General features: G+C 36.9%; 1 protein-coding gene across 2 annotated transcripts in view; it reads left to right on the top strand.

The window, feature by feature from the left end:
* The window catches only part of PLOD2 (procollagen-lysine,2-oxoglutarate 5-dioxygenase 2), a 113213-nt gene that overhangs the window by 53478 nt on the left and 34997 nt on the right, over positions 1-24738 (top strand). For both annotated transcript variants that reach the window (XM_072618229.1, XM_072618228.1), the window contains exons 4-8: positions 1579-1742; positions 5414-5526; positions 7625-7688; positions 8374-8471; positions 22912-23013. In XM_072618229.1, coding sequence (XP_072474330.1) covers positions 1579-1742; positions 5414-5526; positions 7625-7688; positions 8374-8471; positions 22912-23013 — 541 coding nt within the window. The remainder of the gene's footprint in view (positions 1-1578; positions 1743-5413; positions 5527-7624; positions 7689-8373; positions 8472-22911; positions 23014-24738) is intronic.

Below are 24738 nucleotides of genomic sequence, written 5' to 3'. Positions count from 1 at the left end.
ATAGATATCTTTAATTTCTTCCTCTGAAAAATGCCTGTTTATATCCTTTGACCATTTATCATATTCATTTATTTATTAAACAAGATCTGTGATTTTATTTCTGAGAGGTACATTGAATGAGAAATTTATTTTCTCAACACAGTTCTGTATTGGCCAAGCCATTCTCTTAGAGAGTTGCTTAGGGTGTACTAAGAAGTTAAATGACTTATGCAGATTCTCACAGTGAATATGTGTAAGAGGTACCATAACTCTAAGTCTTCCCAATTGTGAGCCCAGTTCTCTATCCATGGTAGCATTCTGGCTGTCGTGTGTGTGTGTGTGTGTGTGTGTGTGTGTGTGTCTGTGTGTGTATGTATGTGTGACAGAGAGACAGAGACAAGGATAAACATGTATTGACTAAATAGAGTGAAAACACTCTGGAGAAGAGAAGGGAATAAGCCTTTGTGTAGTGCCTGCTGCATGGCCGGCACTGTGTGTAAGCACTTTAAAAGTATTATCTCATTTTATCCTTAAGACAGTCCTATGAAGTAGATACAGTTATTATCCCCATTTACAATTGACGAAGCCAAGGCATGCAGAGGCTAAGTGACTTGCTCAGGATAACAGAGCTAATAAGTGTCTGAGGCTGAATTTGAACTCAGGTCTTCACAACTTCAGATATAGTGCTGTGCCAACTTGGTTCAACAACTTAATATCTCAATTTTGTGTCTGTTTCCCTATACCTTTAATTTTTTTTATGAGATCAGAGAGTAGTTCCATCTCCCAGGCTACTTTTTTCTGCCTAAACCTCTCTGTGAATGTTCTTTTAAACCCTCCCTGTTGCCACGTTCCTCCATTCACAGTCTTTAGTTAACCAGATTAGGTAGTCAGCCATTCCAAAAGGTAGTTTTCCAAGCTTCACTCTCTTGTCCTTTGTTCATGCCCTATCTACTTTGCTACTCACCAGATGCTGAATGTTTAACCTGAGCAGCTCATGAGACTAGACATATTACAAATACATTCTATCTAATCTCATCAGAGCTCTCACCTCTGCATGGTAATCTATTGATTCATCTCTGATGGAGGATCATGCTTCCCACAGCAGCTATTTCAGATTTTTTGTTTTGGTTTTTGTTTTTTTCTGGCAAATCTATTTTAGCTACTATCTTTCAAGGATCAGCCTAGCTAATTGTGGTTAAGTTCATTCCTCTGACACCAGGCAATGAATTCTTATTTCCAAAGTATTTCAGGAAAAATCTTCTATGAAGAACTACGAGGGTTTGTGACCTGCACTGTGGGAGGAAAAAATACATACACTGATAGGATCATGGACCTTTGAAGTAATCCTTGACTTCAGGTGTGATAGGATACAAAGACTATTTAAAAAAACACAAAATTTGTGTGATATAAAATGTGTTCTGTGTGCTTCAGGGCATATTTTCCCTTTAGATAGGGTGTCCCAAAAATCTTAGTGGTATTAAAACAATTTTTGGGACGTCCTATAGAATATCAAGATTCCCAAAGGTGATCCACAATCTGTTCCTAAAGCTAAGGTAGGATGAGGGGTATTAACCTTTTTGTTTTTCTCCTTTTCCTTAGCTATGATGTCATTTTTGCTGGAGGCCCAGAGGAGCTACTAAAGAAATTCCAAAAGCTCAACCACAAAGTGGTATTTTCAGCAGATGGAATATTATGGCCAGATAAAAGACTGGCAGACAAGTATCCCATTGTCCACATTGGAAAACGCTTCCTTAACTCAGGAGGTAGGTGGCAGTCAATCCATTTCAGTCATAAAGGTCATAAAAAAAACAATTCAGATACAGTAGACATGCAACTTGATTCTGTATATGGTAACAAGGAGAATATGAGAAACTAGGTTGAAATAATTTTCTCTGTTAGAAGAAAAAAGACAGTTTGAAGCAACTTTGGTCATAGAGAGGACATGGACCATGAGGTTGAAGATGTGTGTTTGAACCTTTGTTCTGGCAATAATTAGCAGTGGAATTCCAGGCAAGTCACTGGATCTTGGTTCCCCAGTTCTTTCTTATGTAAAAGGAAGCCATTTGAGTGGATGATCTGAAAGGTCCCTAACAATGAAACAGACTTCTTTTGAGTGACTAAACTGTGTAAATACTGTTTTGTAATTCTAGATCTAATGATGATTTATTTGAGAAAAGGTTAGTTTGAGTGAGGGAGTTTTATCTTTTTCCTCAGATTTTAGGATTTCCTTATTCCTTCCATTCTTCTCTCCCTTCCTCCATCATTCCTTCTCTTATTCCCTTTCTCCCTTCCTTCTTCCTTATTTTTTTTATAAAGCATTTGCCTTTGGAAATGAACCAAGGTTTTTCAGTTTTTTTCTTATTGTTTCTTTTAATTTCTCCTCTTTGATTTTCAGTTTTCCTTCAACACTAGCCATTTTTATTTTCATGATATTGCTATCCTGTTGCTTGGCATGACGTGAAATTCCTCATAGTCATTTTAGGAGGAAGTTTTGGTCATGGCTGGGAAACTGGTTTATATGTATGTGAGAAATGGTGTAAAGGTAAACTAGCCCCCTTTCAGATGGAGATGTTTTAACATTTGCATAAAAGAATTTGTTCCAGTTGTATAATTTGAGGAAATTTGATACATTCAGATAGAAGATATAGATATAAATTGAAGAATATGGTAATCTTTCAGTAGATGGTCTTTCATATAGAGGGATTACATGTTGACATTTGTGTGGCTTTAATGATACTTTGCTTGGGATATAGAATATGGATGATTGGTTGGCAGGAATTGTAGGAAACTCTCCCTTTGTTGTAGAAATGAGCATAAATGTTCCAAGTAAATGTCGAATGGATTATCCTGGGAGCTGGGTGGGTTTCATCCACCTTGAAAGTCTTCAAACAGAGGTTGGATGTCTACATGTTGGGTATGTGGTAGTGGGGATTATTTTTTTTTTTGTATTGGACCAGGTGGGTACTAGACCCCTTTTACCTCTCATATTGTCATGTAGAGTGAATGTAACTGCAGGTCAGTAGAAAAGGAATACATTTTTGAAAATAGCAAAATAAGGAGAAAAGGTTATCAGGAAAAGGATGCAGGAGACATTTTCTGAAGGCATCAACTTGGTAATATGCTCCATGGCCAAGAAGCCAAAGGAATGTTGGCCTCACCCATAAATACTGGAAACAGTTTGGAAAAAAAGACTTTCTGTCCTGTTATTTCAATGATTGGTCAGAGGAACATAAAGTAGTTGTTGTTCCATGAGCTCTGTCAAGTTTATAAGATCATTCTTCCTAGTAAGAGACACACCTGATTCTTCTTTTTTCCTTTTAGCTGTGTTTTCTCAAAGGAAGGGAAATTGTCCTATTAAGTTTCCCTCTGCTTTCTTACATTTTGATGGATACATCTTCCTATTGAGGAAAAATAAAGGGAGCCTCAGTATCTTACTTCACAGGCACAAAACTAGTCTCCATTTACAACTGTTCAGGACTTTGTTTCACGGCCTTGGAAGAGGATTTGAACCAGAGGAGAGAAATTATTCTAGCATCAGTTTCTTTTATAGACAAATGTAACTGGCAGGTTCTATGCTTTTGCCATTAAAGACAAGAAGAACAGGCCAAGTCCAGACTTCCCTTCTTGGGTCTGGATGCAGTAAACAGAGCCAAAGCAGGAGTTAGCAGCCACAAGAACAGTGAGATCAAGTATAGGGAAAAAAACACCAGCGTCTCAGACATAAACCTCCAGCAGGATGTTCAAAGCCAGTCACTGATCCAACATTCCTTTTACTGATGTGAACATCTTTGGCATCTATCTGCTAGTGTTTCTTCCTTTCAGAAACATTAAATCCTTTGCAGAAATGGAAATAAAGAGAGACTTTTAAAAAAAAATACAAAAATTTTAGGAAAAAAAGCAACAAACTCAATTAGTCTTAGTCTGATTCTATCAGATTTCTGTTACCTGTATTAGTTTTGGGAATATGTTTGTCCAGTAGCATGGTGTATTGGAAAGATGCTGGCTCTTCCATCAGAGGATTCAAATTTAAATTCTGCTGCTACACTAACTGTGTGACGTGAACAGATCACTTAATTTCAATTTTCTGTTCTGTAAAATGGTGTGTGTGTGGCGGGGGGAGTGGGGTATGTGTTCTAGATGGCTTCTGAGGTCACTTTCAGGGCAAATCTAGGATTCTAAGGCATGTAAAGAGAGAGCCTAATAGAGAGATGGCTTTAGACTCAAATAACATAGGTTCAGGTCTTAACTCATGACACATACTGGCTATGTGTTTCTGGAGAAGTTACTTAACCTCTCAAGGTCCCATGTAACTAACAGTCTAAGATTGCTTAAATGGCAGAGTTTTCTTTGATGGAGTTCCCTGAACAAATAAAGGCCACAGATTCAGAATTACATGTTCCCTTTCCTCTCCCTTCCCCCAAGCGAAAAAAAAAAAAAGAAAGGAAAGACAAAAGGTAAAATTTTCCTCCCAGTCACTGACATACAAAAGATTAGAAATGATTTAAAATGGGTTTTTAGACTTATCCTGTTTGCGTGGTGTTATGGATCATTATTGTCCATGAGTCTTAATGCTGTATTTTGGAAACATACATTTTGTAACATATAGTAACATATGTAACATATAGTAACATATAGTAACAGACAGGTCTGACTTACTTCAGTACTCTGTTCAGGTTTTGATGTCAGCATAGACAAATCCTTTAACTTAAGGAGGTTTACTTAGCTATAGCATAGAAACATAGCTAAAAATTTTCAGTAAGGATGTTGCAGCACATAGTTTGGAAAGCTGGGCTACCTTCACCTCCTTTTGAACATGAGACTAATCAGCAGGGCAGGATATGGTGACTTACAGGGTTTTGAGCCCTTTGCCAATTTGAAAGGCCCTGATTCTATGTAATTGGGCCTTTTTATGCTCCTAGGTGAACTAGGGAGTCCCATCAAAATGACCAGAGGCAGCTAGGGAAACTCAGCCAATCAAATGCCAAGGACAGCTTTGTGACCTTTTAGGGGGAAACTAGTCCGACTCCTATTGTGTGAAAAGGGTGAACCCTGGTAGACAGTTGTCCTATCATACTATAGAATTATTTTATCTAGCACTTATTATGTTCAAAGCACTTTTTCTTTTAATAGGGGGATGGTGTCCAGGATGATATCTTAGTTTGAAAAGTCATAGGGATGGTTGTTGGATCTATAGCAGATGAGACTGACACCAGTTCTTGGAGCAGTGGCAGCACTGATTTTGTTATATATTTGAAAATGTATATTCAAGGGGGAGGGTAGACAGAGAGAAGCTGACCGCAGTATGAAGTGAAAACATGGCTGGACCCTGCCAGATATAATGGTGGCCTTAGGAGACGTCAGCCAGTCAGGATAGTGTGGGCCCCAAGACAGGGGTTTCAGAGACAAAAGCTTAGCCTTCTCTCTCGCATTGCAGGATTTGTTGGATACGCACCCTATATAAACCGCATTGTTCAACAATGGAATCTTCAAGATAATGATGATGACCAGCTGTTTTACACCAAAATTTATATTGACCCATTGAAAAGGGTAAGTGATGACCTATGTTTGGTTGTCAGTTACAGATAATGTAGTTTTAGTGTTTTTCCCCTCTCCCCCAGCCATAGCCATTTTCTTTAGTAGTTGGAAATGTATCACCTTTTGTATTTTAATAGTCTGGAGGTCTATTGATTCCATGGTGATTATGCTTCCCTGGGAAATAATTCACAAGTGTTCTGTCACTGAAAATGTATTTAATAAGAAATGAGTTACTGATTAGTGAGATAGCAAGTGATTCATAAGTGATGGACCTGTTTTCATGGAAGGTGACATGATGGAGTGGAAAGAGGTCTAGGTCCTAGCCTTCCATTTACTAGCTGTGCACTCCTCTTGATGTTATTCAATACATTTGAATGTCATAGAAGCCCAAAGTTGGCAAGGATGTCAGAGAGATGTCAAGTTTAGTCCATATTCAAGGAGAAATTCTCTTTGCAATGTCTCTCACAAATTACTCTCCATTGTGTCACCTTCAAAGGCAGCCAAATGGTACTCTTCCACTTTGGGACGATTCTTAACTGTTAGGACAGTTTTTCCTCATACAAAGCCAAAACATGCATCCTTATAACTGCCACCCAAAGCTCCTAGATCTACTCTCTGGGCCAAATCAAACAAGCCTAATTATTCTTTCACACAATAGCCCTTTAACACAGTTCAATATTGTCATCATGTCCCTAGAAGACTTCTAGGCCCATACCTTCATTTCCATCAGCTTGTACACTGGAGTTTCCAGTCCTCTCAACACCCTTCTCTAGATATGACTTACAAAAACAGTAAATTAAAAATCCCTAATTAAATATCAAATTAGAAATATTGAAAACCAAAGGAAAGATTAATAAAACTGAAATTAAAAAAAAAATTGAACTTACAAGTAAAATTATGAGCTGGTTGTATGAAAAGAAAAACAATAAAATAGATAAACTTTTGGTTAATTGATTTTAAAAAAAGGAAATCAAATTACCAGTATCAAAAAATGAAAATGGTGAATTCACCACCAATAAAGAGGAAATTAGATATGACTTACTTTGTCAGTGCCTTTCTAAAATCATGCTACCAAGAAGTAAATGCTATATTTGATCAAACTAGGGCAGACTCCAGTGGGACCAGAAAGATCTCATTCTAGATACTGTTCCTTGATTACTGTAGCCCATATCTTTGTCTTTTTTTTTGTTTTTTGACAGTTTGGGCATGCTGCCCACTAAAACCCCAGTGGCTTTTCACATGAACTGGTAACCAGCTTTATCTCTCCCATCTTATATTTGTACAGTTGTTAAGGGTTTTCTCATTTCTTTTTTTTTTTGCCCCCAATTCCTCACCTCTTAAAAAAAGAAAGCAGAGAAAATAATACTTGAATAATCTACCTCACTGTAATTTGTGATGAGCATCCATCACTATTAAATTTTGAATCAAAATGTGGACATTTAGCTTCAGCAAAAGACAGGATAGTAGAATGAATAGAAGGCTGGACAGGAAACCTTGCCTGATTCAAATCCTTTTTCTGATCAAAATAATAGTTAGCATTTATATAGCGTTTTGAGGTTCTGCAGATGTTTAGCATATTTTATTTTGGTAGATGTGCCCACACTCCTCCCATGACCATGACACTCTCAGACTAAGTCCAAGGGCATAGATAAGTTACTTACCCTCACCCCACTGTCCTGGGCAGCATGAAGACTGCAGGGTAGGCAGGAGTTGGATTTGTTTTTCTGTATTGGGAGATGGAGTTTCCATGCCAGAAATTCCCTTGCTACTGAAATCAAAGCTCCAGACTGCCTCTTCCCATAAAAGCAAAAACAAAACAGAAACAAAACAAACCCTAAAATTTTTTAAAGTGGTTATAGAAACAGAGTTTTGCTGAAAAACTAACAGAATGGGTAGAGATCATGAAAACTCTACTACTTGTTAACTTGAATGATTGGCTTTGAATTCATAATGAACTTTTTAAACTCAAGTTTTACCAAGTATTATACTGTTAAGCTGAACCCGTTTGATTTGACCCTTAAAAGAAATGTGGAAATGTGTTCTATAAATCTAATGTGATGGCAGCGATGTTATTATCTCTTAAAATATGTTTATTATTTCCATTTTTCAGGAAGCACTTAATATTACATTGGACCACAAGTGCAGGATTTTTCAGACCCTCAATGGAGCTATAGGTATACTTGTAAATTAACTATTGCATGATTATAGACACACTAGGACTTTCCATTACCTTATTGCTTTCTTCATTATTTTTAGGAAAGTGACTAGAATTTGGGGTTAGTCAAGAACAGAGGTTCTTAACCTGGGATTGCAAACTTGATTGTGAACATATGTTGATAACTATATTTCAGTATAATTGATTTCTTTTGAAGTTCTATGTGTTTTATTTTATGCATCATTTTTAAAAAAAAAATTGCTCTGAGGACCATAGGATTTATCAGACTGTCAAAGGGAATAAAGAAAAGTAATAAGTCAAAAGATGCTTATTAGGTTAAGTTAACTCCTCTCATTCATTTAATAAGTGAGGTTTTTTTTTTGTTTGTTTGTTTTACTGTATCCCACAAAGCAGGAGTTGTTAACCTGGGAAACTTGAACTTTTCTTAGTATTTGAATAATGTATTTTAGTACATTGATTTCCTTTGAAATTTAATGTATTTTATCTTGTGCATTTAAAAACATTCTGAGAAATGATTCACCAGATGGTCAAAGGAAACGAAAAACCTTGAGAATTTCTGCCCAAGTAACTTACAGAATTAATCACAGGGGATAATGCATAAATGGATAGAGACAGACCTAACAGTCTGTAGTTGTTAATGCATGTGTTTTCCCTAATATTCAAACCTTTCTTCCCTCCCTCAGATGAAGTTCTTTTGAAATTTGAAAATGGAAAAGCTCGAGCGAAAAATACTTTTTATGAAACGTTACCAGTGGTAATTAATGGAAATGGCCCAACTAAAGTGAGTGTCTGTCACTATTGTGTGTTATAATATGATGGTTGATAGATGGGAGATTGATGTAATGTCATTGAATAAAAGCCAACTGGCTTGAGTTTTACTGGTACAGAATCATTTGGCCGCTGCTCGTATTCACCAGTGATTTGTGTTTAATTCACATCCACTTGGGGCTTCTATTTCTAGCTTCCTGATGTCAAATTGTGATTTAATATTTTTTTCAAATAACAACTAAATTATTATCATTCTGGCTTTAAGTACACCCATTTTTAAAGTGTCAAAATAAAGTTTTGAAAAATGTCAATGTGCCTATCCATAGCCTTTACTTAGAATTATTAGCAATATTAATTGTATAGTAAGAGGCAGTATAGTACAGTGGATATCAAAGCTAACTTTGTATCCAGAAAGCCCTGGGTTCAAGTTCTACCTTTGTCGTATAGTTGCTTGGTTGTAGACCTTTGTTCTTGAAGAGGACCAAAATGGTATCACTACGTTAGAGTCAAGTTGCAGAGTGTCTGACTGGTTGATCAGACCAGTATGAGCTCAGAATGCTCTACCATAGGCTGGACACAAATAATCCTTGTGAACATTTAGGGTGAATTCTTTAAATCTACACATCCCTTGTTTCTTTTGAATTACTTAAGTTCTGCTTTGCTCATAGAACACAGCACCCTCTCTGATGTGGGCACATCATGCTGGACAGGTCCTGTGCCAGTGTCTCGTGTGTCACATAATCAATCTCAAAGTTCTTAAGAGAGACCTTGAGAGTGTCCTTGTATCATTTCTTCTGACTACCATGTGAATGCTTCTCCTGTGTGAGTTCTCCACAAAATAGTCTTTTAGGCAAGTATATGTTTGACATTTGAACAATGTGACCAGCCCATCACAGTTATGCTCTCTGCAACAGAGTTTGAATGCTTGGCACCAGTGGAGTGTTTGTGGCTGTGTGCTTGCTCCCATGCTTTTTAGTATGATGTTTTCAGCCATGTTGTCAAACGCCTTCAAAGAGGATGAACATGGCATCAAGATCAGTTATCACACTGATGGCAAATTCTTCAGCCTTTGATGTATGGTAGCCGTTGGCCCACATGTAAATTATTTCAACATTTAGTGCCTCAGGCAGTCTCTAAAGTTCAAAAAGGAAGTGTTGTTGTGAGGTGGTGGAAGTTGTTTCTACCCTGGGACTTCACCCTGATGAAAGTATAAGTCTGGAGGAACGTACCACTATCTTCCACTATCCTTGTCCCCAACAAAATTATATTTCTAAAGCATAGTATATAAAAACATACAAATATAAGAGTTAGCTCCAGGACCTGGTCTTGTATGGCCTCCTATTGTACTACATTCTATAGGGACCTGTAATGGTGGTTAAAAATCTTCGCTGCCCATTGATAGAACTCAGGTGGGGCTATTGAGGGGGGCTTGTTTCCTGTGAAGGCCCAGAGCTTTTGCTGATTTCTAATGAGGCACTGGGTCACGCCAAGTCATGCCCTTCAGCTCTGAAAAGAGTATCTGTACTGTGAGATGAGGTTTTGCTTTGGGGCTTAGTTTTTGGAAGAAGGTTGATGTGTCAGTGAGACTCTGGGCAGCTGCTAAGGAGCGCGCTGGCTTTGAAGACCCAATGTTGGTGCTTCTCTCTCTGGTAATGATGTGTGTATTGCCTATGGTCAGACCAGTTGGAAGCCCTGTCTGTTGGTCCTGCTTCTATTTTCTCTGTTGCTATACGTGTTCAATTACATTGATTGTTGACCCCTCAAAAGCTGATTTCCTTTTGGAAAAGCAGATCTAAGAACCCTTGCAGCAGGCCCTCCTGTGTATGCCAGCGTGCTTACTCCTATAGAACCCAGAGTCACCATAGTCTTCGAGAGGACAAGGGCACAGGTAAAAGTCCTGCAGGCAACTGTGGAATCAGCTCATGGTGCTGTTGGTGACCGAGCCTTGCCTTGCTACCTTGAGGCACACAGACTTTATTCTGTCCCATTCCCCTGCTCCCCAGACCCTCATGGAAACCATTTCCAATTTCTTAAGCTCCTGTTGTTAAAGGTCTTCACACTGACTGCAGCTCACTGTTCCCAGTGTATTATGCATGGCTGCCCTCCTCACACTGGCTGCATGGTCCAATCAAAGCGGTCGTTTGCTCTTCTTCATATGGGATTCTCTTTTCTATTTTTTTTATTCATTTGTTTTCAGTTTTTGACAATCATGTGCATATGTTTTAAATTTTCTCCCCTTCTCTCCCCGCCCCCTCCCCAAGATGGCATGTAATTTTTATATGGGTTCTGCAAATACATTCTTACTAAACACATTTTCATATTAGTCATGTCACACGGAAGAATTAAAATGAATGGAGAAACCGTGAGAAAAACCAAAACAAAACCAAACTTCATTCTGTGTTCTGACTCCATAGCCCTTTCTCTGGATGTGGGTGGCATTTGTGACTCTCTTTCTATCTCCCAGCTCATTGTCTTTGCACAAACTGTCTGGAATGCCCTCTGTCCTCTCCTCTGCTTCTGAGAATCTTGAGTTTCCTTCAAAGCTTAGTTCAAATATTGCCTGCCTGAAGCCATTCCTAATGTCCCAAGTTTTAATGTTTCTCCCCCAAAAGAAATTTTCTTTATTGTGTATGTATATAAACACACATGCACACATACATGTGCATATACATGTGTATACACATATAAACACATGTATATGACTGTTTATGTACACATGCATATATACTCACATATATACATATACACATGTATATACTATATTTATACACACACATACACATAATACAGATACATACATACATATACATATATATATACACACACACATATATACATATGAGTGCATATGCCTAAATATATTTGTCTCAACAGGTAAAATAGAAGTTCTCCTTTGGCAGGAACTATTGAGTTTTTTGTTTGTTGGTTTTGACTTTATACGTTTAGCACCTAGAGTAGTGTCTGGCATATGTTAGCTAATTATTAAATGTTTATTGATTGTTCCCACTGGCATTCATTATATGGTTCCAATTGTGCATCATTAGAGCTCCCATCTTTTTCTGGGCATAAATTAGTTTTAAAAAGGGACCATGACAGAGGGGCTCAGATTCACATCTGGGTGCTGCTGTCTTTGCTTTTTCATGGTTTATATCATTGTCTTACAAACTAGGTATAAAGAAGTTTCCATGTTACCCTCAGCTATTCAGCTGTGTCTGCATGTACAATGCTTCTTGATCCTAAGACATTTTAATATTAATTTTAAGAATAATAATAATAAACTCACTTGGAAAATTTCAGAGACCATTTTAGCAATGAGACTGACCAAAATCTTGAATTTGTTGCAGATGTTGACTTAGATCTTTTGGATGACTAAAACCATATATCGTGTCAATTGTATGTTTTGAGTTCTTAATGCTTGAAATTTCAAAGTAATGTTTTTTTTTTTATTAGATGGGATAATATGTATAGAACTTTGAAAAACTTGAAACTCTACATAAATGTTTATTATCATTGTTGTTATACATGCAGTACTCAGTTGATTGGTTGAAACTAAACTTAAAGCAGATATCCTTACACCATAGTTTCACAGGTTTACAGGGCCAAAATATTTCATCACCATTGGCAATGAATTCCTCTGTACTTAGCTAGGCTGGTCTCAGTAGACTCCATTTGTTGCCAGGACCATGGTTGATGATGTTCCTGTCTGATGGAACCTGCCAGAGCCTGTACTTCCCTGGCATAGTCCTTGACAAGACCAGGCCAAGGTCACCTCCACACATGCCATGATGGGGTTCTGAAATCAGATTTGAGGTGAAGCTACCATATGCATTTAATTGAATCTGGTTGTAAGATTATAAATAAAAAGATGAAAAGAACTTTTTAAATCTTCTAGTCCAACTCAGACTTCTCACGTAACAGTTGAGGAATCAGGGATCATAAATGACTTGCCCAAGGTGTCAGAGGTCCTCAGAGAGAAGGCACTGGAATGAAGATGGATCAGCATAGGCTTCTAATATAACATAAAATTCTAGCTGATACTTAAAGGAAGCCAGAGAAGGTAGGAGGTTGAGATGAGGTGGGAGAGCATTTCAGGAATGGGAGACAACCAGTGAAAATGCCCAGAATATGGAGTTGGGAGTGTCATGTTTGAGTAACAGCAAAAAGTCCAATATGGCTAGATCAGAGTATGTGTGTGTATGGGGGATTGGGTAAGATATAAGAAGACTGGAAGAGGGGAGGACAGGTTGAGAAGGGCTTTGAATGCTAAACAGAAGATTTTATATTTGATCCTGGAGGTGATAGGGGGCCATTGGAGCTTATTGAGGGGGTGATATTGTGAGATATACACTTTAGAAATACACCTTGGTACCTGAGTGGAAGAGGACTGGAATGGGGATGACTTGTTCCAGGGAGACCAACTAGTGGGTAATTACAATTTCAAAAGGGGAGAGTACTGATCATTAGGAGGTCAATAAAGGCTTTGTGTAGTAGATGACCTCTTATTTACTATTACATCATTATTATTATATTACTATTATATAATATATATAATATATTATTATTATTCTTAAAATTAATATTAAAATGTCTTAGGATCAAGAATTGTGCTTTGAAGGATGAGAAGATTCTAAGACATAGAGGTGAGAAGGGCATGCTTACCAGCTATAGGGGATAACCTGTGAAAAGAATTAGAATTCCTGGAAATAATAATGTGTCATGTTGACTTGAGATGAGTGAACTGTAGTGAACTGTATAAACAGATTCAGAACATGAAAGGATCCGTGAATTCAATGAAGTGAGTTGCTTAAGTTAGTATTAGAGTGAAGCTCAGAATTAGCAGGTGGTTCTCAAGTCTTTTTTTAAGATATCAATTTATTTATTTTTAGTTTTCAAAATTCATTTCCATAAGATTTTGAATTCTAAATTTCTCCCCATCTTTGCCCTCCCCTCCACCCCGAGATGACATGTATTCTGATTACCCTTTCCCCCAGTCTGCCCTCCCTTTGTATCATCCCACCTTTTATCCCCTTCCCCTTTACTTTCTTGAAGGGCAAGATAGATTTCTATACCCCATTGCCTGTACATCTTCTTTCCCAGTAGCATGTAAAAAACAATTTTTTAACATTTGTTTTAAAACTTTAAATTCCAAATTCTCTCTCTTTTTCCTTCCCCACCCACCCCCCATTGAGAAGGCAAGCAATTCAATTTGGTTATAAATGTGTAGTTATGTAAAACACCTCCATAATAATCATGTTTGAAAGACTATATTTCCCTCCATCCTATCCTACCCCCAATTATTCTATTTTCTCCTTTGAACCTGTCCCTTTTATAAAGTGTTTGCTTCTGACTACCCCCTTTCCCAATCTGCCCTCCCTTCTATCATCCCCCCATCCCCTTTTCCCCTACTTTCCTGTAGAATAAGATAGCCAATTAAGTGTGTATGTTATTCCTTCCTTAAGTCAAATCCAATGAGAGTAAGGTTCATTCATTCTTTCTCACCTTTCTTTCCCCTTCATTGTGAAGCCTTTCTCTTGCCTTCTTATGAGATAATTTACCCCCATTCTATCTCTCCCTTTCTTCTCCAAATATATTCTTCTCTCACTCCTTAATTTGATTTTTTTAGATATCATAAGTTCCTATTCAACTCCCCCTGTGCCCTCTGTGTGTGTGTGTGTGTGTGTGTATGTGTGTGTGTGTGTGTAATCTCTCCAACTACCCAAATACTGAGAAAAGTTTAAAGACTTACAAATATGATTTTTCCATGTAGGAATGTAAATAGTTCAACTTTAGTAAGTCCTTTATGATTTCTCTTTCGTGTTTATCATTACATGCTTCTCTTGATTCTTGTATTTGAAAATCAAATTTTCTATTCAGCTCTGGTTTTTTTCATCAAGAATTTTTGAAAGTCCTCTGTTTCATTGAATGTGCATTGTTTCCCCTGAAGGATTATACTCAGCTTGGCTGGGTAGGTAATTCTTGGTTTTAATCATAGCTCCTCTGACCTTCAGAATATCATACTCCAAGCTCTTCAATCCATTATTGTAGAAACTTCTAGATCTTGTGTTGTCATGATTGTATTTCCACAGTAATTGAATCCTTTCTAGCTGCTTGCAATATTTTCTCTTTGACCTGGGGACTCTGGAATATGATTATAATATTCCTAGGAGTTATCCTTTTAGGATCTCTTTCCAGATATGATAGGTGGATTCTTTACTTTTCTACTTACCCTGCTGGTTCTAGAATATTTTTTGATCATGGCTTTCAGGTAGTCCAATAATTTTTAAATTATCTCTCCTGAATCTATTTTCCAGGTCAGTGGTTTTCAAATGAGATATTTCACCTTGTCTTCTATGTTTTTTTCATTCTTTTGGTTCTGTTTTATAATTTCTTCATTTCTTCCAAAGTCATTAGCTTCCATTTGCTCCATTCCAATTTTGAAGAAATTATTTTATTCAGTGAGATTTTGGCATTTCAAGTCATTCTTTTCCTCATTGGCTTTTTGGCCTTCTTTTGCCATTTGGGTTAGTCTTTTTTAAGGTGTTACTTTCTTCAGAATTTTTTGGGTCTCCTTTAGCAAGCTATTGGCTTACTTTTCATGATTTTCTTGCATCACTCTTGTTTCTCTTTCCATTATTCCCTCTACTTCTCTTACTTGGTTTTCACAATTCTTTTTGAGCTTCTTCATGGCTTGTGACTGATTCATAATTTTCTTGGAGGCTTTAGATGTAGGAGCTTTGACTCTGCTTTTCTCTTCTCTTTGTATGTCCTGATCTTCCTTGTCACCAAAGTAAGATTCTATAATTTAAGTTCTTCTACTCATCTTGCCAGCCAAATACTTGACTTTCTGACTCTTTGTCAAGGTAGGACTCTGCTTTCAGTGGGCATGGGGTGGGCATAATGGTGGGCATACTGTCCCAAGCTTCAGAAATTTTGTATCAGAAGATCCCCCACCCTGTCTTGGCCCAGAGCTCTGAAAGCAGCCTCTGCTGCTGCCATCACTGTGGCCACCAATTCCACTCCCTCCATTGCCCCGGGGCTGGACCTGTCCAGACCACATGCTCCTCTTTCATCCAGGCCCCACAGAGTTTTCACACTGATCTTTTTGGTGCCTGTGGGTTGAAAAGTTTGGAAACTGCCACAACTACCCACAATTCAGTCCCCTGAGGAAAGCTCAGGCCCATCAGTGCTGGTGCGACTCAAGCTGGACTGTGCTTTGTTCTCTACCCCATGTGATAGACTTTTCCTGTTTACTTTTCCAGGTTGTCTTGGACTGGTAATAATTCTGTCATCCTGTGGGTTGTGTAGCTCTAGAATTTGTTCACAATCATTTTTTATAGATATTTTGAAGACTTTGTGGGAAAGCTCAGGGTAGTCCCTGCTTTAACTCTGTCATCTTGGCTCTGCCCCCTGGGTTTGCAAGTTTTAATGCATCTTTCCAAAGTGCCTACTTTATTTGGAGGTGGCTATGTTGTGACTGATACCTGGGTGGCATCTGGCTCTTACAGGTTATATTTTCCTCATACCTATGGATGCCATTAATAACTGCTGAAAATACTGTTGATTGTTAGGTTAAGAGAAAAAAGGAAGAAAAAGGTTTTAATGATGTCACTATCAAACCACAGGATGCAGAAATTGAATCAAAATTTAGGTGCCAAGAAAAAATTAAGTCCAGCTCTGTTTTCCATTGCTGTGATACTGGGCTGCTTCTATGTTCTGTGTAGTGCCACTGTATTTTTTCCTAGATTCAGGAAACTGTTAGATTCTCATGCATGCCAAGAAACGTCAGCGCAGTCTTATAACCAGAAATCATAACTCATTTGATTGTCTCTAAAATTGAGCTTCTGTCTACTCCATCAACTCTTTTACCCTTCTTCTTAATCACTAATCCTTACCTGCAGTTGTGATTCTGATCATCTTTTCCTTTCCTACCTCCAAGTTAGGCAAGAGTGACTATGTCTCCATAAAGTGGAATGAGTAGCCTATTTGCTTCATAAGATTTCAGTCATAGTAAATGAAATGCAAAAGAAGGCAAGACTGACTGAATTTACTTTTGGAGGTTAAATCATGTTGGTCCTTCATTGCCGAAGAAGACCATGCCATCAGAGAAATAATGACATGACTTGCACTCGACTTTGTTTTGAGTGAAGGAGGGCTGTGCAGGTCACCAGCCTCACTTCTCCTACAGAGCCATCTGAATCCAGCGACCAGATATTTCTCAGCATGACTGGAGATGACCCAGGATGCACTGGGAGGGAGACCTTGGGCCCTTTAGGCCAAGGTCTTTGCAGGTACTCAGAGTGAGACAATGCCCATTCATTGAATAGACCTGTTTAAGGCTGAAACAAGGCAAGCCCTAGACAAAATAGTAATTTAGGTTAAGTGTTGATTTTTCCCTTCTTTTTGTTTGTCCTCTGAACATTTTAATCCTCCTTTGGGAGTCTTCCTATGAGAGACAGTGTTATCATGAAAGAGAACAAAGCTTAGAACCAGCACTATATAGGTTACCTCCTACACTTATGTCCTATGTGATACTGGGTCAAAACCTCTCACTGCTCTAGGTGACTCTTCAAGACTACAAGTTGCAGAGAAGTTGTATAGGTGAGGGGATTTTCATGTTTATGTTTTTCATGTATCAATGGAATCCCATGTCCAGTTTATTCTTACTTCAAAGTTTTCCTACCTTGATATGATTTTCTAGTGGTGTCATTATTTTAGGAATGATCTTTATTCCCATACTCTTTCTCAATTCATCATTTTTTTAACCCTTCTCCTAGGGTTTTCCCAAGCTCCCAACTCAATCAAATTAATTTAGCAATTCATCTAAGTTAAAATGACTTTAAAGACTATTTGTAATGCTCAAAGTAGCCCAGGATTTTGATGTCATCTGGCTCACTTACATCTGACCTAAGTCCTTCATATTCAGGTTGTCATAGAGACCCTATTTCAATTCCTGGATAGTCAATCTTGATCCTTACTTGAGATAATTTAAAAAAAAAAAAAACTACTAACAAGTTTGCAAAATATGTTTTAGTCACACCAGCATTGCAAGGCTGTATAAGAATAATTATCTCAGTATTGCAGATGAAGAAACTCCAACCCAAAACAACTTTCTCATGCATGATTAGAACCAGGATTTTAACTTCTGTCTCCTGACTCTCAGCCCAGTGCTCTTGCCATTGTTGAGACAGGATCAAGAAAGGGGAATACTTGGATTTTCAGCAAGTGTTGGGAACTTTTGTGTTCTCTAGAAAATATTTGCATTTAAGTCTGGTAGTGATTCTAAGAAATTGGGCCAATATTAACATTAGTTTATTACTTTTTTTCCAACTATGACTCATTCTATTATCTATTTAAAAATTTTAAAATCTTACTTTTATTATTTTTTACATCTCATTCCCTTCTGAATATATTTCTCCCCTCCTCTACTCATATAGCCATTCCATATTATGAGGATTTTTTTTTTAAAAAAAGAATTGGAAACAAAGCAGTTCAGCAAAAGTGAATGCTACGTTGACCATGTCCGTTGTATATGTGACAATTCCCCCACTTTTGCAGTTCAAGAAGGGAGGTACATTTTATCATATCTTCTCTTGTCAAAATGTCACAATATATTAATTTTGACTACTAACTTTTTGAGGTTTAATAATGGAATTCCTAGAAGGACATTCCATGCCCCTTTATTCCAGGTTAATGAGGGGAAAAACAAAAACTGTTTTTTGTTTGGATGGATGCTCCATTTTTACTGAACAAGAGAATATTTGTTTTGGTTTGAAAGGGATGTCAACATGAAAATTGTTTTCTTTCTCTATGGTGAACTGGATCACTCAGTCAATATACTATTGTATTAAAAGTGACAGTTCTCTGCCTCCACTAAAGTCCTTCTCCAGTGGTTTATTATGTGAGTCTGTGACCTTGCATTCTGAGAGGCTCTCCCCAGACTGTGGCACACCTTCCCTAATCTAGAAAGACTTTCAGGACAGCTTAAGTTCTGAAAGACTCGTCACCAGAAGACTGATTAAGAGAGAATTTTGTTTCAGCAATTTATGCAAATAGATGATCTGAATATGGAGGGACTGTGACCTCAAATATGAAGGGACAACCTTATAAATGAAGTCATGGACCCTTGAACTAGAAGTAAATGACTACTAAAGAGGAGCCATTTTCTGTTTATAATAACTTGATGAAATATGCCTGTCATTAAGAGCTGGTTTAGATTCTTATGTAGCTTAAAAATGTGTAGTCCGCAATTAAAATAAAACATTTGTCTCTCTCAGTGGGATGATCTCTTAGTAATTCTAATGTCCCCAATTTTACTATTCCTTTTCTTCTGACAAGGTTAGAGTACGCATATCTTAGCAGTATCTTTTTGAGATAATTATAGATGGTTATTATTCTCATCAGACATATACAGAATTTTACCCAGAGGAAGGTGTAGTGAGTAATCTAATAGATAGCTCAAATAAAGTGTCATTTAAGCATTTTAAAATAATATGTAATAAAATATTATTATAAAATTCAATTATTTTAATTAAAATATTTTATTGATTTCATTCACATTGTATTCATTCCCCTACCCAGAGAATTATCTTTTTGAATAAAGAATAAAAAAGAAAAAGAGGGGCAATTCAGCCAAACCAACCAGCACCTCAACAAAGGCACTCTTTAGTGTCCTGTGCCCACCATCAAAGAAGGGAAAGAGGTACATTTTCAGGAGACATTTCTTTCTAAAATTAATTTGGCTTGCACGAAAATGGAGAAGTAGCTAAATTTCATGCATATGTCATCAAATAATGCAAAATATTCAAGTCATAGTAACTTTGGAAATTTGAATGTGACTTCCATATTTGTTTTGCAAGGGACTTAAGCAAATCAAATAGAGTGGACCAAGTTTGATTGCCATTGAAAGTGACATCACATTTGGAAAGTTCTTTGGGATTGTGAAAGATGGATGAAAACATCATTGCTGAGTAGAATGGGATTGCCCAGATCCACTGTTTAACTACATAATCAGTTTTTAGTCATTGCAATAGCTGCCAGAATAGCTGTCTGAAACTTTTTATGGAGAAAACAGATGTTATAGCAGAGAGAAAAAAATCCTACTGTTTGAATTATATCAAAGATCCAGGAAAGGGAGTGTTCCAGGCTGTAGATTATTTTTATTCTAAATACCATTTGATGATTGAATTAAGGTAGAAAGCAAATTATTGTAAGATGAAGTATTAATTTTAAAAAATAAAAAAATAAAGTGAATGCCTTTGACCCTAATATTTTCTTACAAAGGTAATTACATTATCACAGGAGTTCTGATGATCTTAATTATTTACTATATGAATAAAGGATTGACCAATCACGAATTTAAGGTAAAATAATTATCTCAAAGTTTATATTTGGAATTTTGGGACAAGTTTTTGAATTATTTCTGGGATTTAGGAGTTTTAAAACTTCATTTACTTCTTATCAAAGTTATTTTGCAAACGAAAATGGTTAATGAAGGATTATATTTGTGAGTTTTCCAGGAGCCAAGTTTCAATCATCACAAAATAGAATTTATCAAGAGAACTCATAAACTATTTTTTAAAAAAATTCTGCTCTTTTTATAGAATCAGATTTTCCTGAGCTGTGGAAAATGTGTTATTTAATGAATGGGTGGTGGGTGTCAGGTATACTTTGAGATCTGGCAGTGAAAATTGTATCATTCTTTGTTTTAGTGGTTCTTTTAAAGGACATCAGAGAGGTTCTGTAGATGGAAATTTTTTTTAAACCTTGGTATTTTGCTAATGAATGTCATGACTGCTTATTTCTTATCTGTCATCGGAGCCTAATTCTTAAATTCCCCTTGTCCATGCAGAAAAAGAGGAATGCGTTATTCATCAATGTCATGCTTCTTTCTGAAGAACAGTATCCAGTTATGTAACTGGATGTTCATATATATGAATATGCCTATATATGGATATGTAGCTATAAAGAATGTGTTTGGTGTGCAAGCGCACATGTATATGCATAGAAGTGTAATGATTGTCTTTTGGATAGTGATTTAAGGTTTTTAAAGTCCTCTGTTTACATTACCTCCTTTGAGATTGACTTCATATTGATCTTGAGAGATAGGTCTTACATTTATTATTATTCCCATTTGACATCTAAAGAAACTAAGGCAAAGACTACATGAACCATTCCACCTCAGGACAATTCTAACTACTGGATAGTTTTCTTTTGATTTTCCTGACTTCAAACTTCAGCGAGCTAAACAGACCTAGTTTCTTTAATGGATCCTGATGTGGAAAGAACTCATGACTCTTTACCATCCTGGTGGCCTTTTCATGGATACTCCCCTGCCTATCAATGCCCTTTTGTTTTAAGCCAAGGTGCCCAGCATTGAATATATTACTGCCAGTGAGGTCTGACAAGGGCAAAGTACTGGACAGAGTACAGACTAAGCATCTCTGTATTCCTGGAATTGATCCTCTTCCTAATGTAGCCTTTTCTGGCTGCCATATTACACTGCTGACTCATTGAACTTGCAATCCACTAAAATCTCCAAATCCTTTTTAGAACAACTACTGTTTCTCCATCTAATGCCTCTAAAGTTATTTTTTTCACATCGATGTAAAAGACTTGACATTTTTCCTCACTGAATTTTTTTCTTCTTAGACTCAGCCTACCGACCCAGCCTGTCAAGGTCCTTTCACATTTAGATTCTGACACCACGTGTATATAGTAATTTAGCCCCTTTGGGCCTCACTTTTTTCATCTGTAAAATGGAAGAATATTGTTGGACCTCAAGTTTCTTTTCCTAGTTCTAAATCTATGATTCTATGATAAAATAAGCCATGAGAGGCAGTGTCATATAGTGGAAGGAGCTATAGCTTTAATCCAGCACTCCTACCTCAATCATCAAACAGCAATTGCTGGCTGCATGCCAAGCACCATGGGAGGGAGACAGAGACAATAATATGAAATAGTACCCAATCATAAGGAGCCGATATTCTCCACTTGCTATCTGAGTGACCATGGGTGATTTATTTTCCTTCTCTGACCTTTGGTTTCCTCTGCCAAATGTGGGGGCAGAGCTCCAAAGCTTCTTGTATCTCTAAATCCTATAATCCTAGGTGGAAGAAAAGAAGTTACTAGGAGACAGGTAGAGAAAAGACCCATCTCATTTTCCCTTGGTGATGCTTAATAAGCTTAGGAGATTTTTTTGAGGGTTTTTATTTTGTGTTTTTTGGTGATCCAACAATCAACCAATATGTGTTAAGCACCTACAGTATGCCAGGCATTAGACTGAGGATTAAAGGCAAAAGTGAAATGATACCTCCATTCTATCTGGGGAAACAAAATGAACATATACATTTATATACAAAATAAAAACAAAGTGAATATAAGATGATGTCAGAGAGGAAGTTCTAGCAATTGGGAGTATCAAGAAGGGCCTCACTTAGCTGGTGCTTGAACTGAGACCTAAGAAGAACGAGGGATTAAAAGTGACATATCCTAGTCCTGCAGGCTCTCTGGCTCCCCAACAACCTGGTGGAAATAGAGTGTGCTTGGATGGGTTGTGCCAACTTAGCATGCACTAAAGATGTGATGAATTAGAAAATTCCCAACAGAATAAAAACCCAGTTCTCTGTAAAAGATGGAAACTCATGAAATTGGTGTCTCAGTCATACCTCTAAAAATGTTCATCTGTCTTCAAAGTTGTTACAACACATGGCTGAAGAACATTAGTCATATGGCGTTCTTTTAGCTTGTATATGCCCCTAAGTCTGATAATAAAAACCAGGCTATCCTAAGTGGTCATTTATTGGACTTTTGGGACTCATTAACTGAATTAGGAACATTGTATGTCATCTCTTTCTTACTCCTACATTTTTCTCTTTTATCTTAGTACTATATTCCAGTAAATCATTTTATTATTTTTTAAATGAAGAGGGAGCACACTCCTATTTGTCCTTCTTTCTTTCTCTTTCTTTCTTTCCTTCTTTCTTTCCTTCTTTCCTTCCTTCCTTCCTTCCTCCCTTCCTCCCTTCCTCCCTTCCTCCCTTCCTCCCTTCCTCCCTTCCTCCCTTCCTCCCTTCCTCCCTTCCTCCCTTCCTTCCTTCCTTCCTTCCTTTCTTCCTTCCTTCCTTCCTTCCTTCCTTCCTTCCTTCCTTCCTTCTTTCCTTCTTTCTTTCTTTCTTTCTTTCTTTCTTTCTTTCTTTCTTTCTTTCTTTCTTTCTTTCTTTCTTTCTTTCTTTCTTTCTTTCTTTCTTTCTTTCTTTTCATCCACCTACATTCCTCTTATTTTGTGCTAAAGTGAAAGTTTGGAACTCTAGATGACATGAATAGTAGTTTACTTTTCAAAAAAAAAATCCTCCAAAGGTATAAAAATGACTTTGAAAATAAGAAATGTTGAGTTGAGAGAAAATAGTTGAGAGAGACTTTCCATTATTAAAGGAATTTTTCCTTTTGTTTACTAGATTCAACTAAACTATTTTGGAAATTATATCCCTAATGCTTGGACACAGGAAAATGGATGTATTCTTTGTGATTTGGATACAATTGACCTCTCAACTTTAGAAGTAAGTATAATGGTACAAGAAATGTGCATACAAACTTTGAATTGTCATTGCTTACCGATATTTGGAGGAAAATAATGAATTGCATCATTTTTATTCTTATTTATGTTTTATGTTTTTTGATGTTTATTTTGACATTTTTTTCTATTGCTTTTTCTGTTTTTTTTTTGTTGTTGTTGTTGTTGCTGCTGCTGTTCCTACAGACCTGTGAGTTCATCTCTGTCAGAAACTTCAAGTGGAGAAATTCCATCTCTCATGACTTAATTTATCGTTTTAGAGAGTTGCTTGTGGTCCTAAGGGGTTACATGATTTTCACACAGATACAGTATGTGTCAGATGTGGAGGTTAGACCGAAATCTACCTATACTCCAAGGTCAGCCCTCTATCCTCCATGTTGGCCTACTTCTATAAATAGATGAATGTCAAAACACCAACTGTCATCTTTGAAATAGAGCTGATAGGTGAGAGACTGAATTTCTAGGTAAATTAAAATCAGTTTTATTGACTACATCTAGAAAGTGGCCAACAAAAACAGGCTCATTTTCCCTTTGGTAGCTCCAGAAACTGAATCTCTTGAATAAAGTCATCTGAAAAAGGGCTGAAAAATCAACTGTGGGAGAAAACCAACTGTAATTGGTCTAACAAGAGAATAGGTAATATGACTGGAGATGGGCTATATATTAAAATGGGGGTCTTGGGGTTGATGTCTTGAATCAGCCAATCTTGACATAAGGAGACATCAGTTTCCACATCATCTGTCTGACCAAAGAGAGAAACAACACTCTGTAGGCCTGTCTGAGTAAACACAGTGAGCAAGAATACACCTGGTAGCCTAAAGTTAGAATTCCTTTAGCTATATGATTAGATCTGGACCTGAGTAAATCTTTAAGAGAGATTTCCTATACTGGTTGATTTCTGGATGAAGAAATAGAAAAAGGAAAAAACCTTAGTAATGATTCAATAATTAGTTATTAAATATAAGAGAGAAATAATTGATTTCTCACATAGTTTTTCTAGACTTCAAAGATGTCAGTTTCTTGTAGGTCTATCTAGTCTTTTCTTCTGAGTTACTTTTCAATTTTGGCTGTTATACCCAAGCTCCAACGTGAGCTTGGCTGTTTGTTTTGAGCTAATACTATGTTAGCTAGCTGTCAAGTTGGTCACAGTTATTAAAAAAAAAAAGATGTAATAAACACAGGATCATTTTTAAAAATCAAAAGTTGTAGATTTTTAGAAAGATTTTCCCTATGGATATTTAGTTACGTTTATTTTTTGCAGCCAACATTTCACATGAATAAGCAACCTTCTAAAAATAGTTATTGTTTACTCATAGTTTTTTTCCTTCAGACCCAATACTGCTGTGATCCAGAGGAGTGAAGAGCTTTCAAGATATAACATAGCAGTGTTTTGCTTCGAGCAAATTTCTTTGATGACGTAGAGGAATATAAACTTTCTTGAGAAGTATATGGCAGAAATAGTAGAAAGTCATGAAAATTTACAGGAAAGCAGTTCTACAAACTGCTGACCTCATCAGTAAGGAATTGTTCAAGAGAAAAAAGATGAACTGTAATAAATTCAGGATTCCAAGAGTAAATAATTTTATCCACCTAAAGGTGGATAAAAAAACTAAATCTCACACATCTAAAGGCTACTAAACAGGGCCATGTTTTATTTGAAAATAAGACATTTTGGCCAATTTCTTAAACAACAAACTGAGTATTTCCTACC

The sequence above is a fragment of the Notamacropus eugenii genome, chromosome 6, assembly GCF_028372415.1.
Source record: "Notamacropus eugenii isolate mMacEug1 chromosome 6, mMacEug1.pri_v2, whole genome shotgun sequence".
Lineage (NCBI taxonomy): Eukaryota > Metazoa > Chordata > Mammalia > Diprotodontia > Macropodidae > Notamacropus > Notamacropus eugenii.
This window is presented reverse-complemented; position numbering and strand designations above follow the sequence as displayed.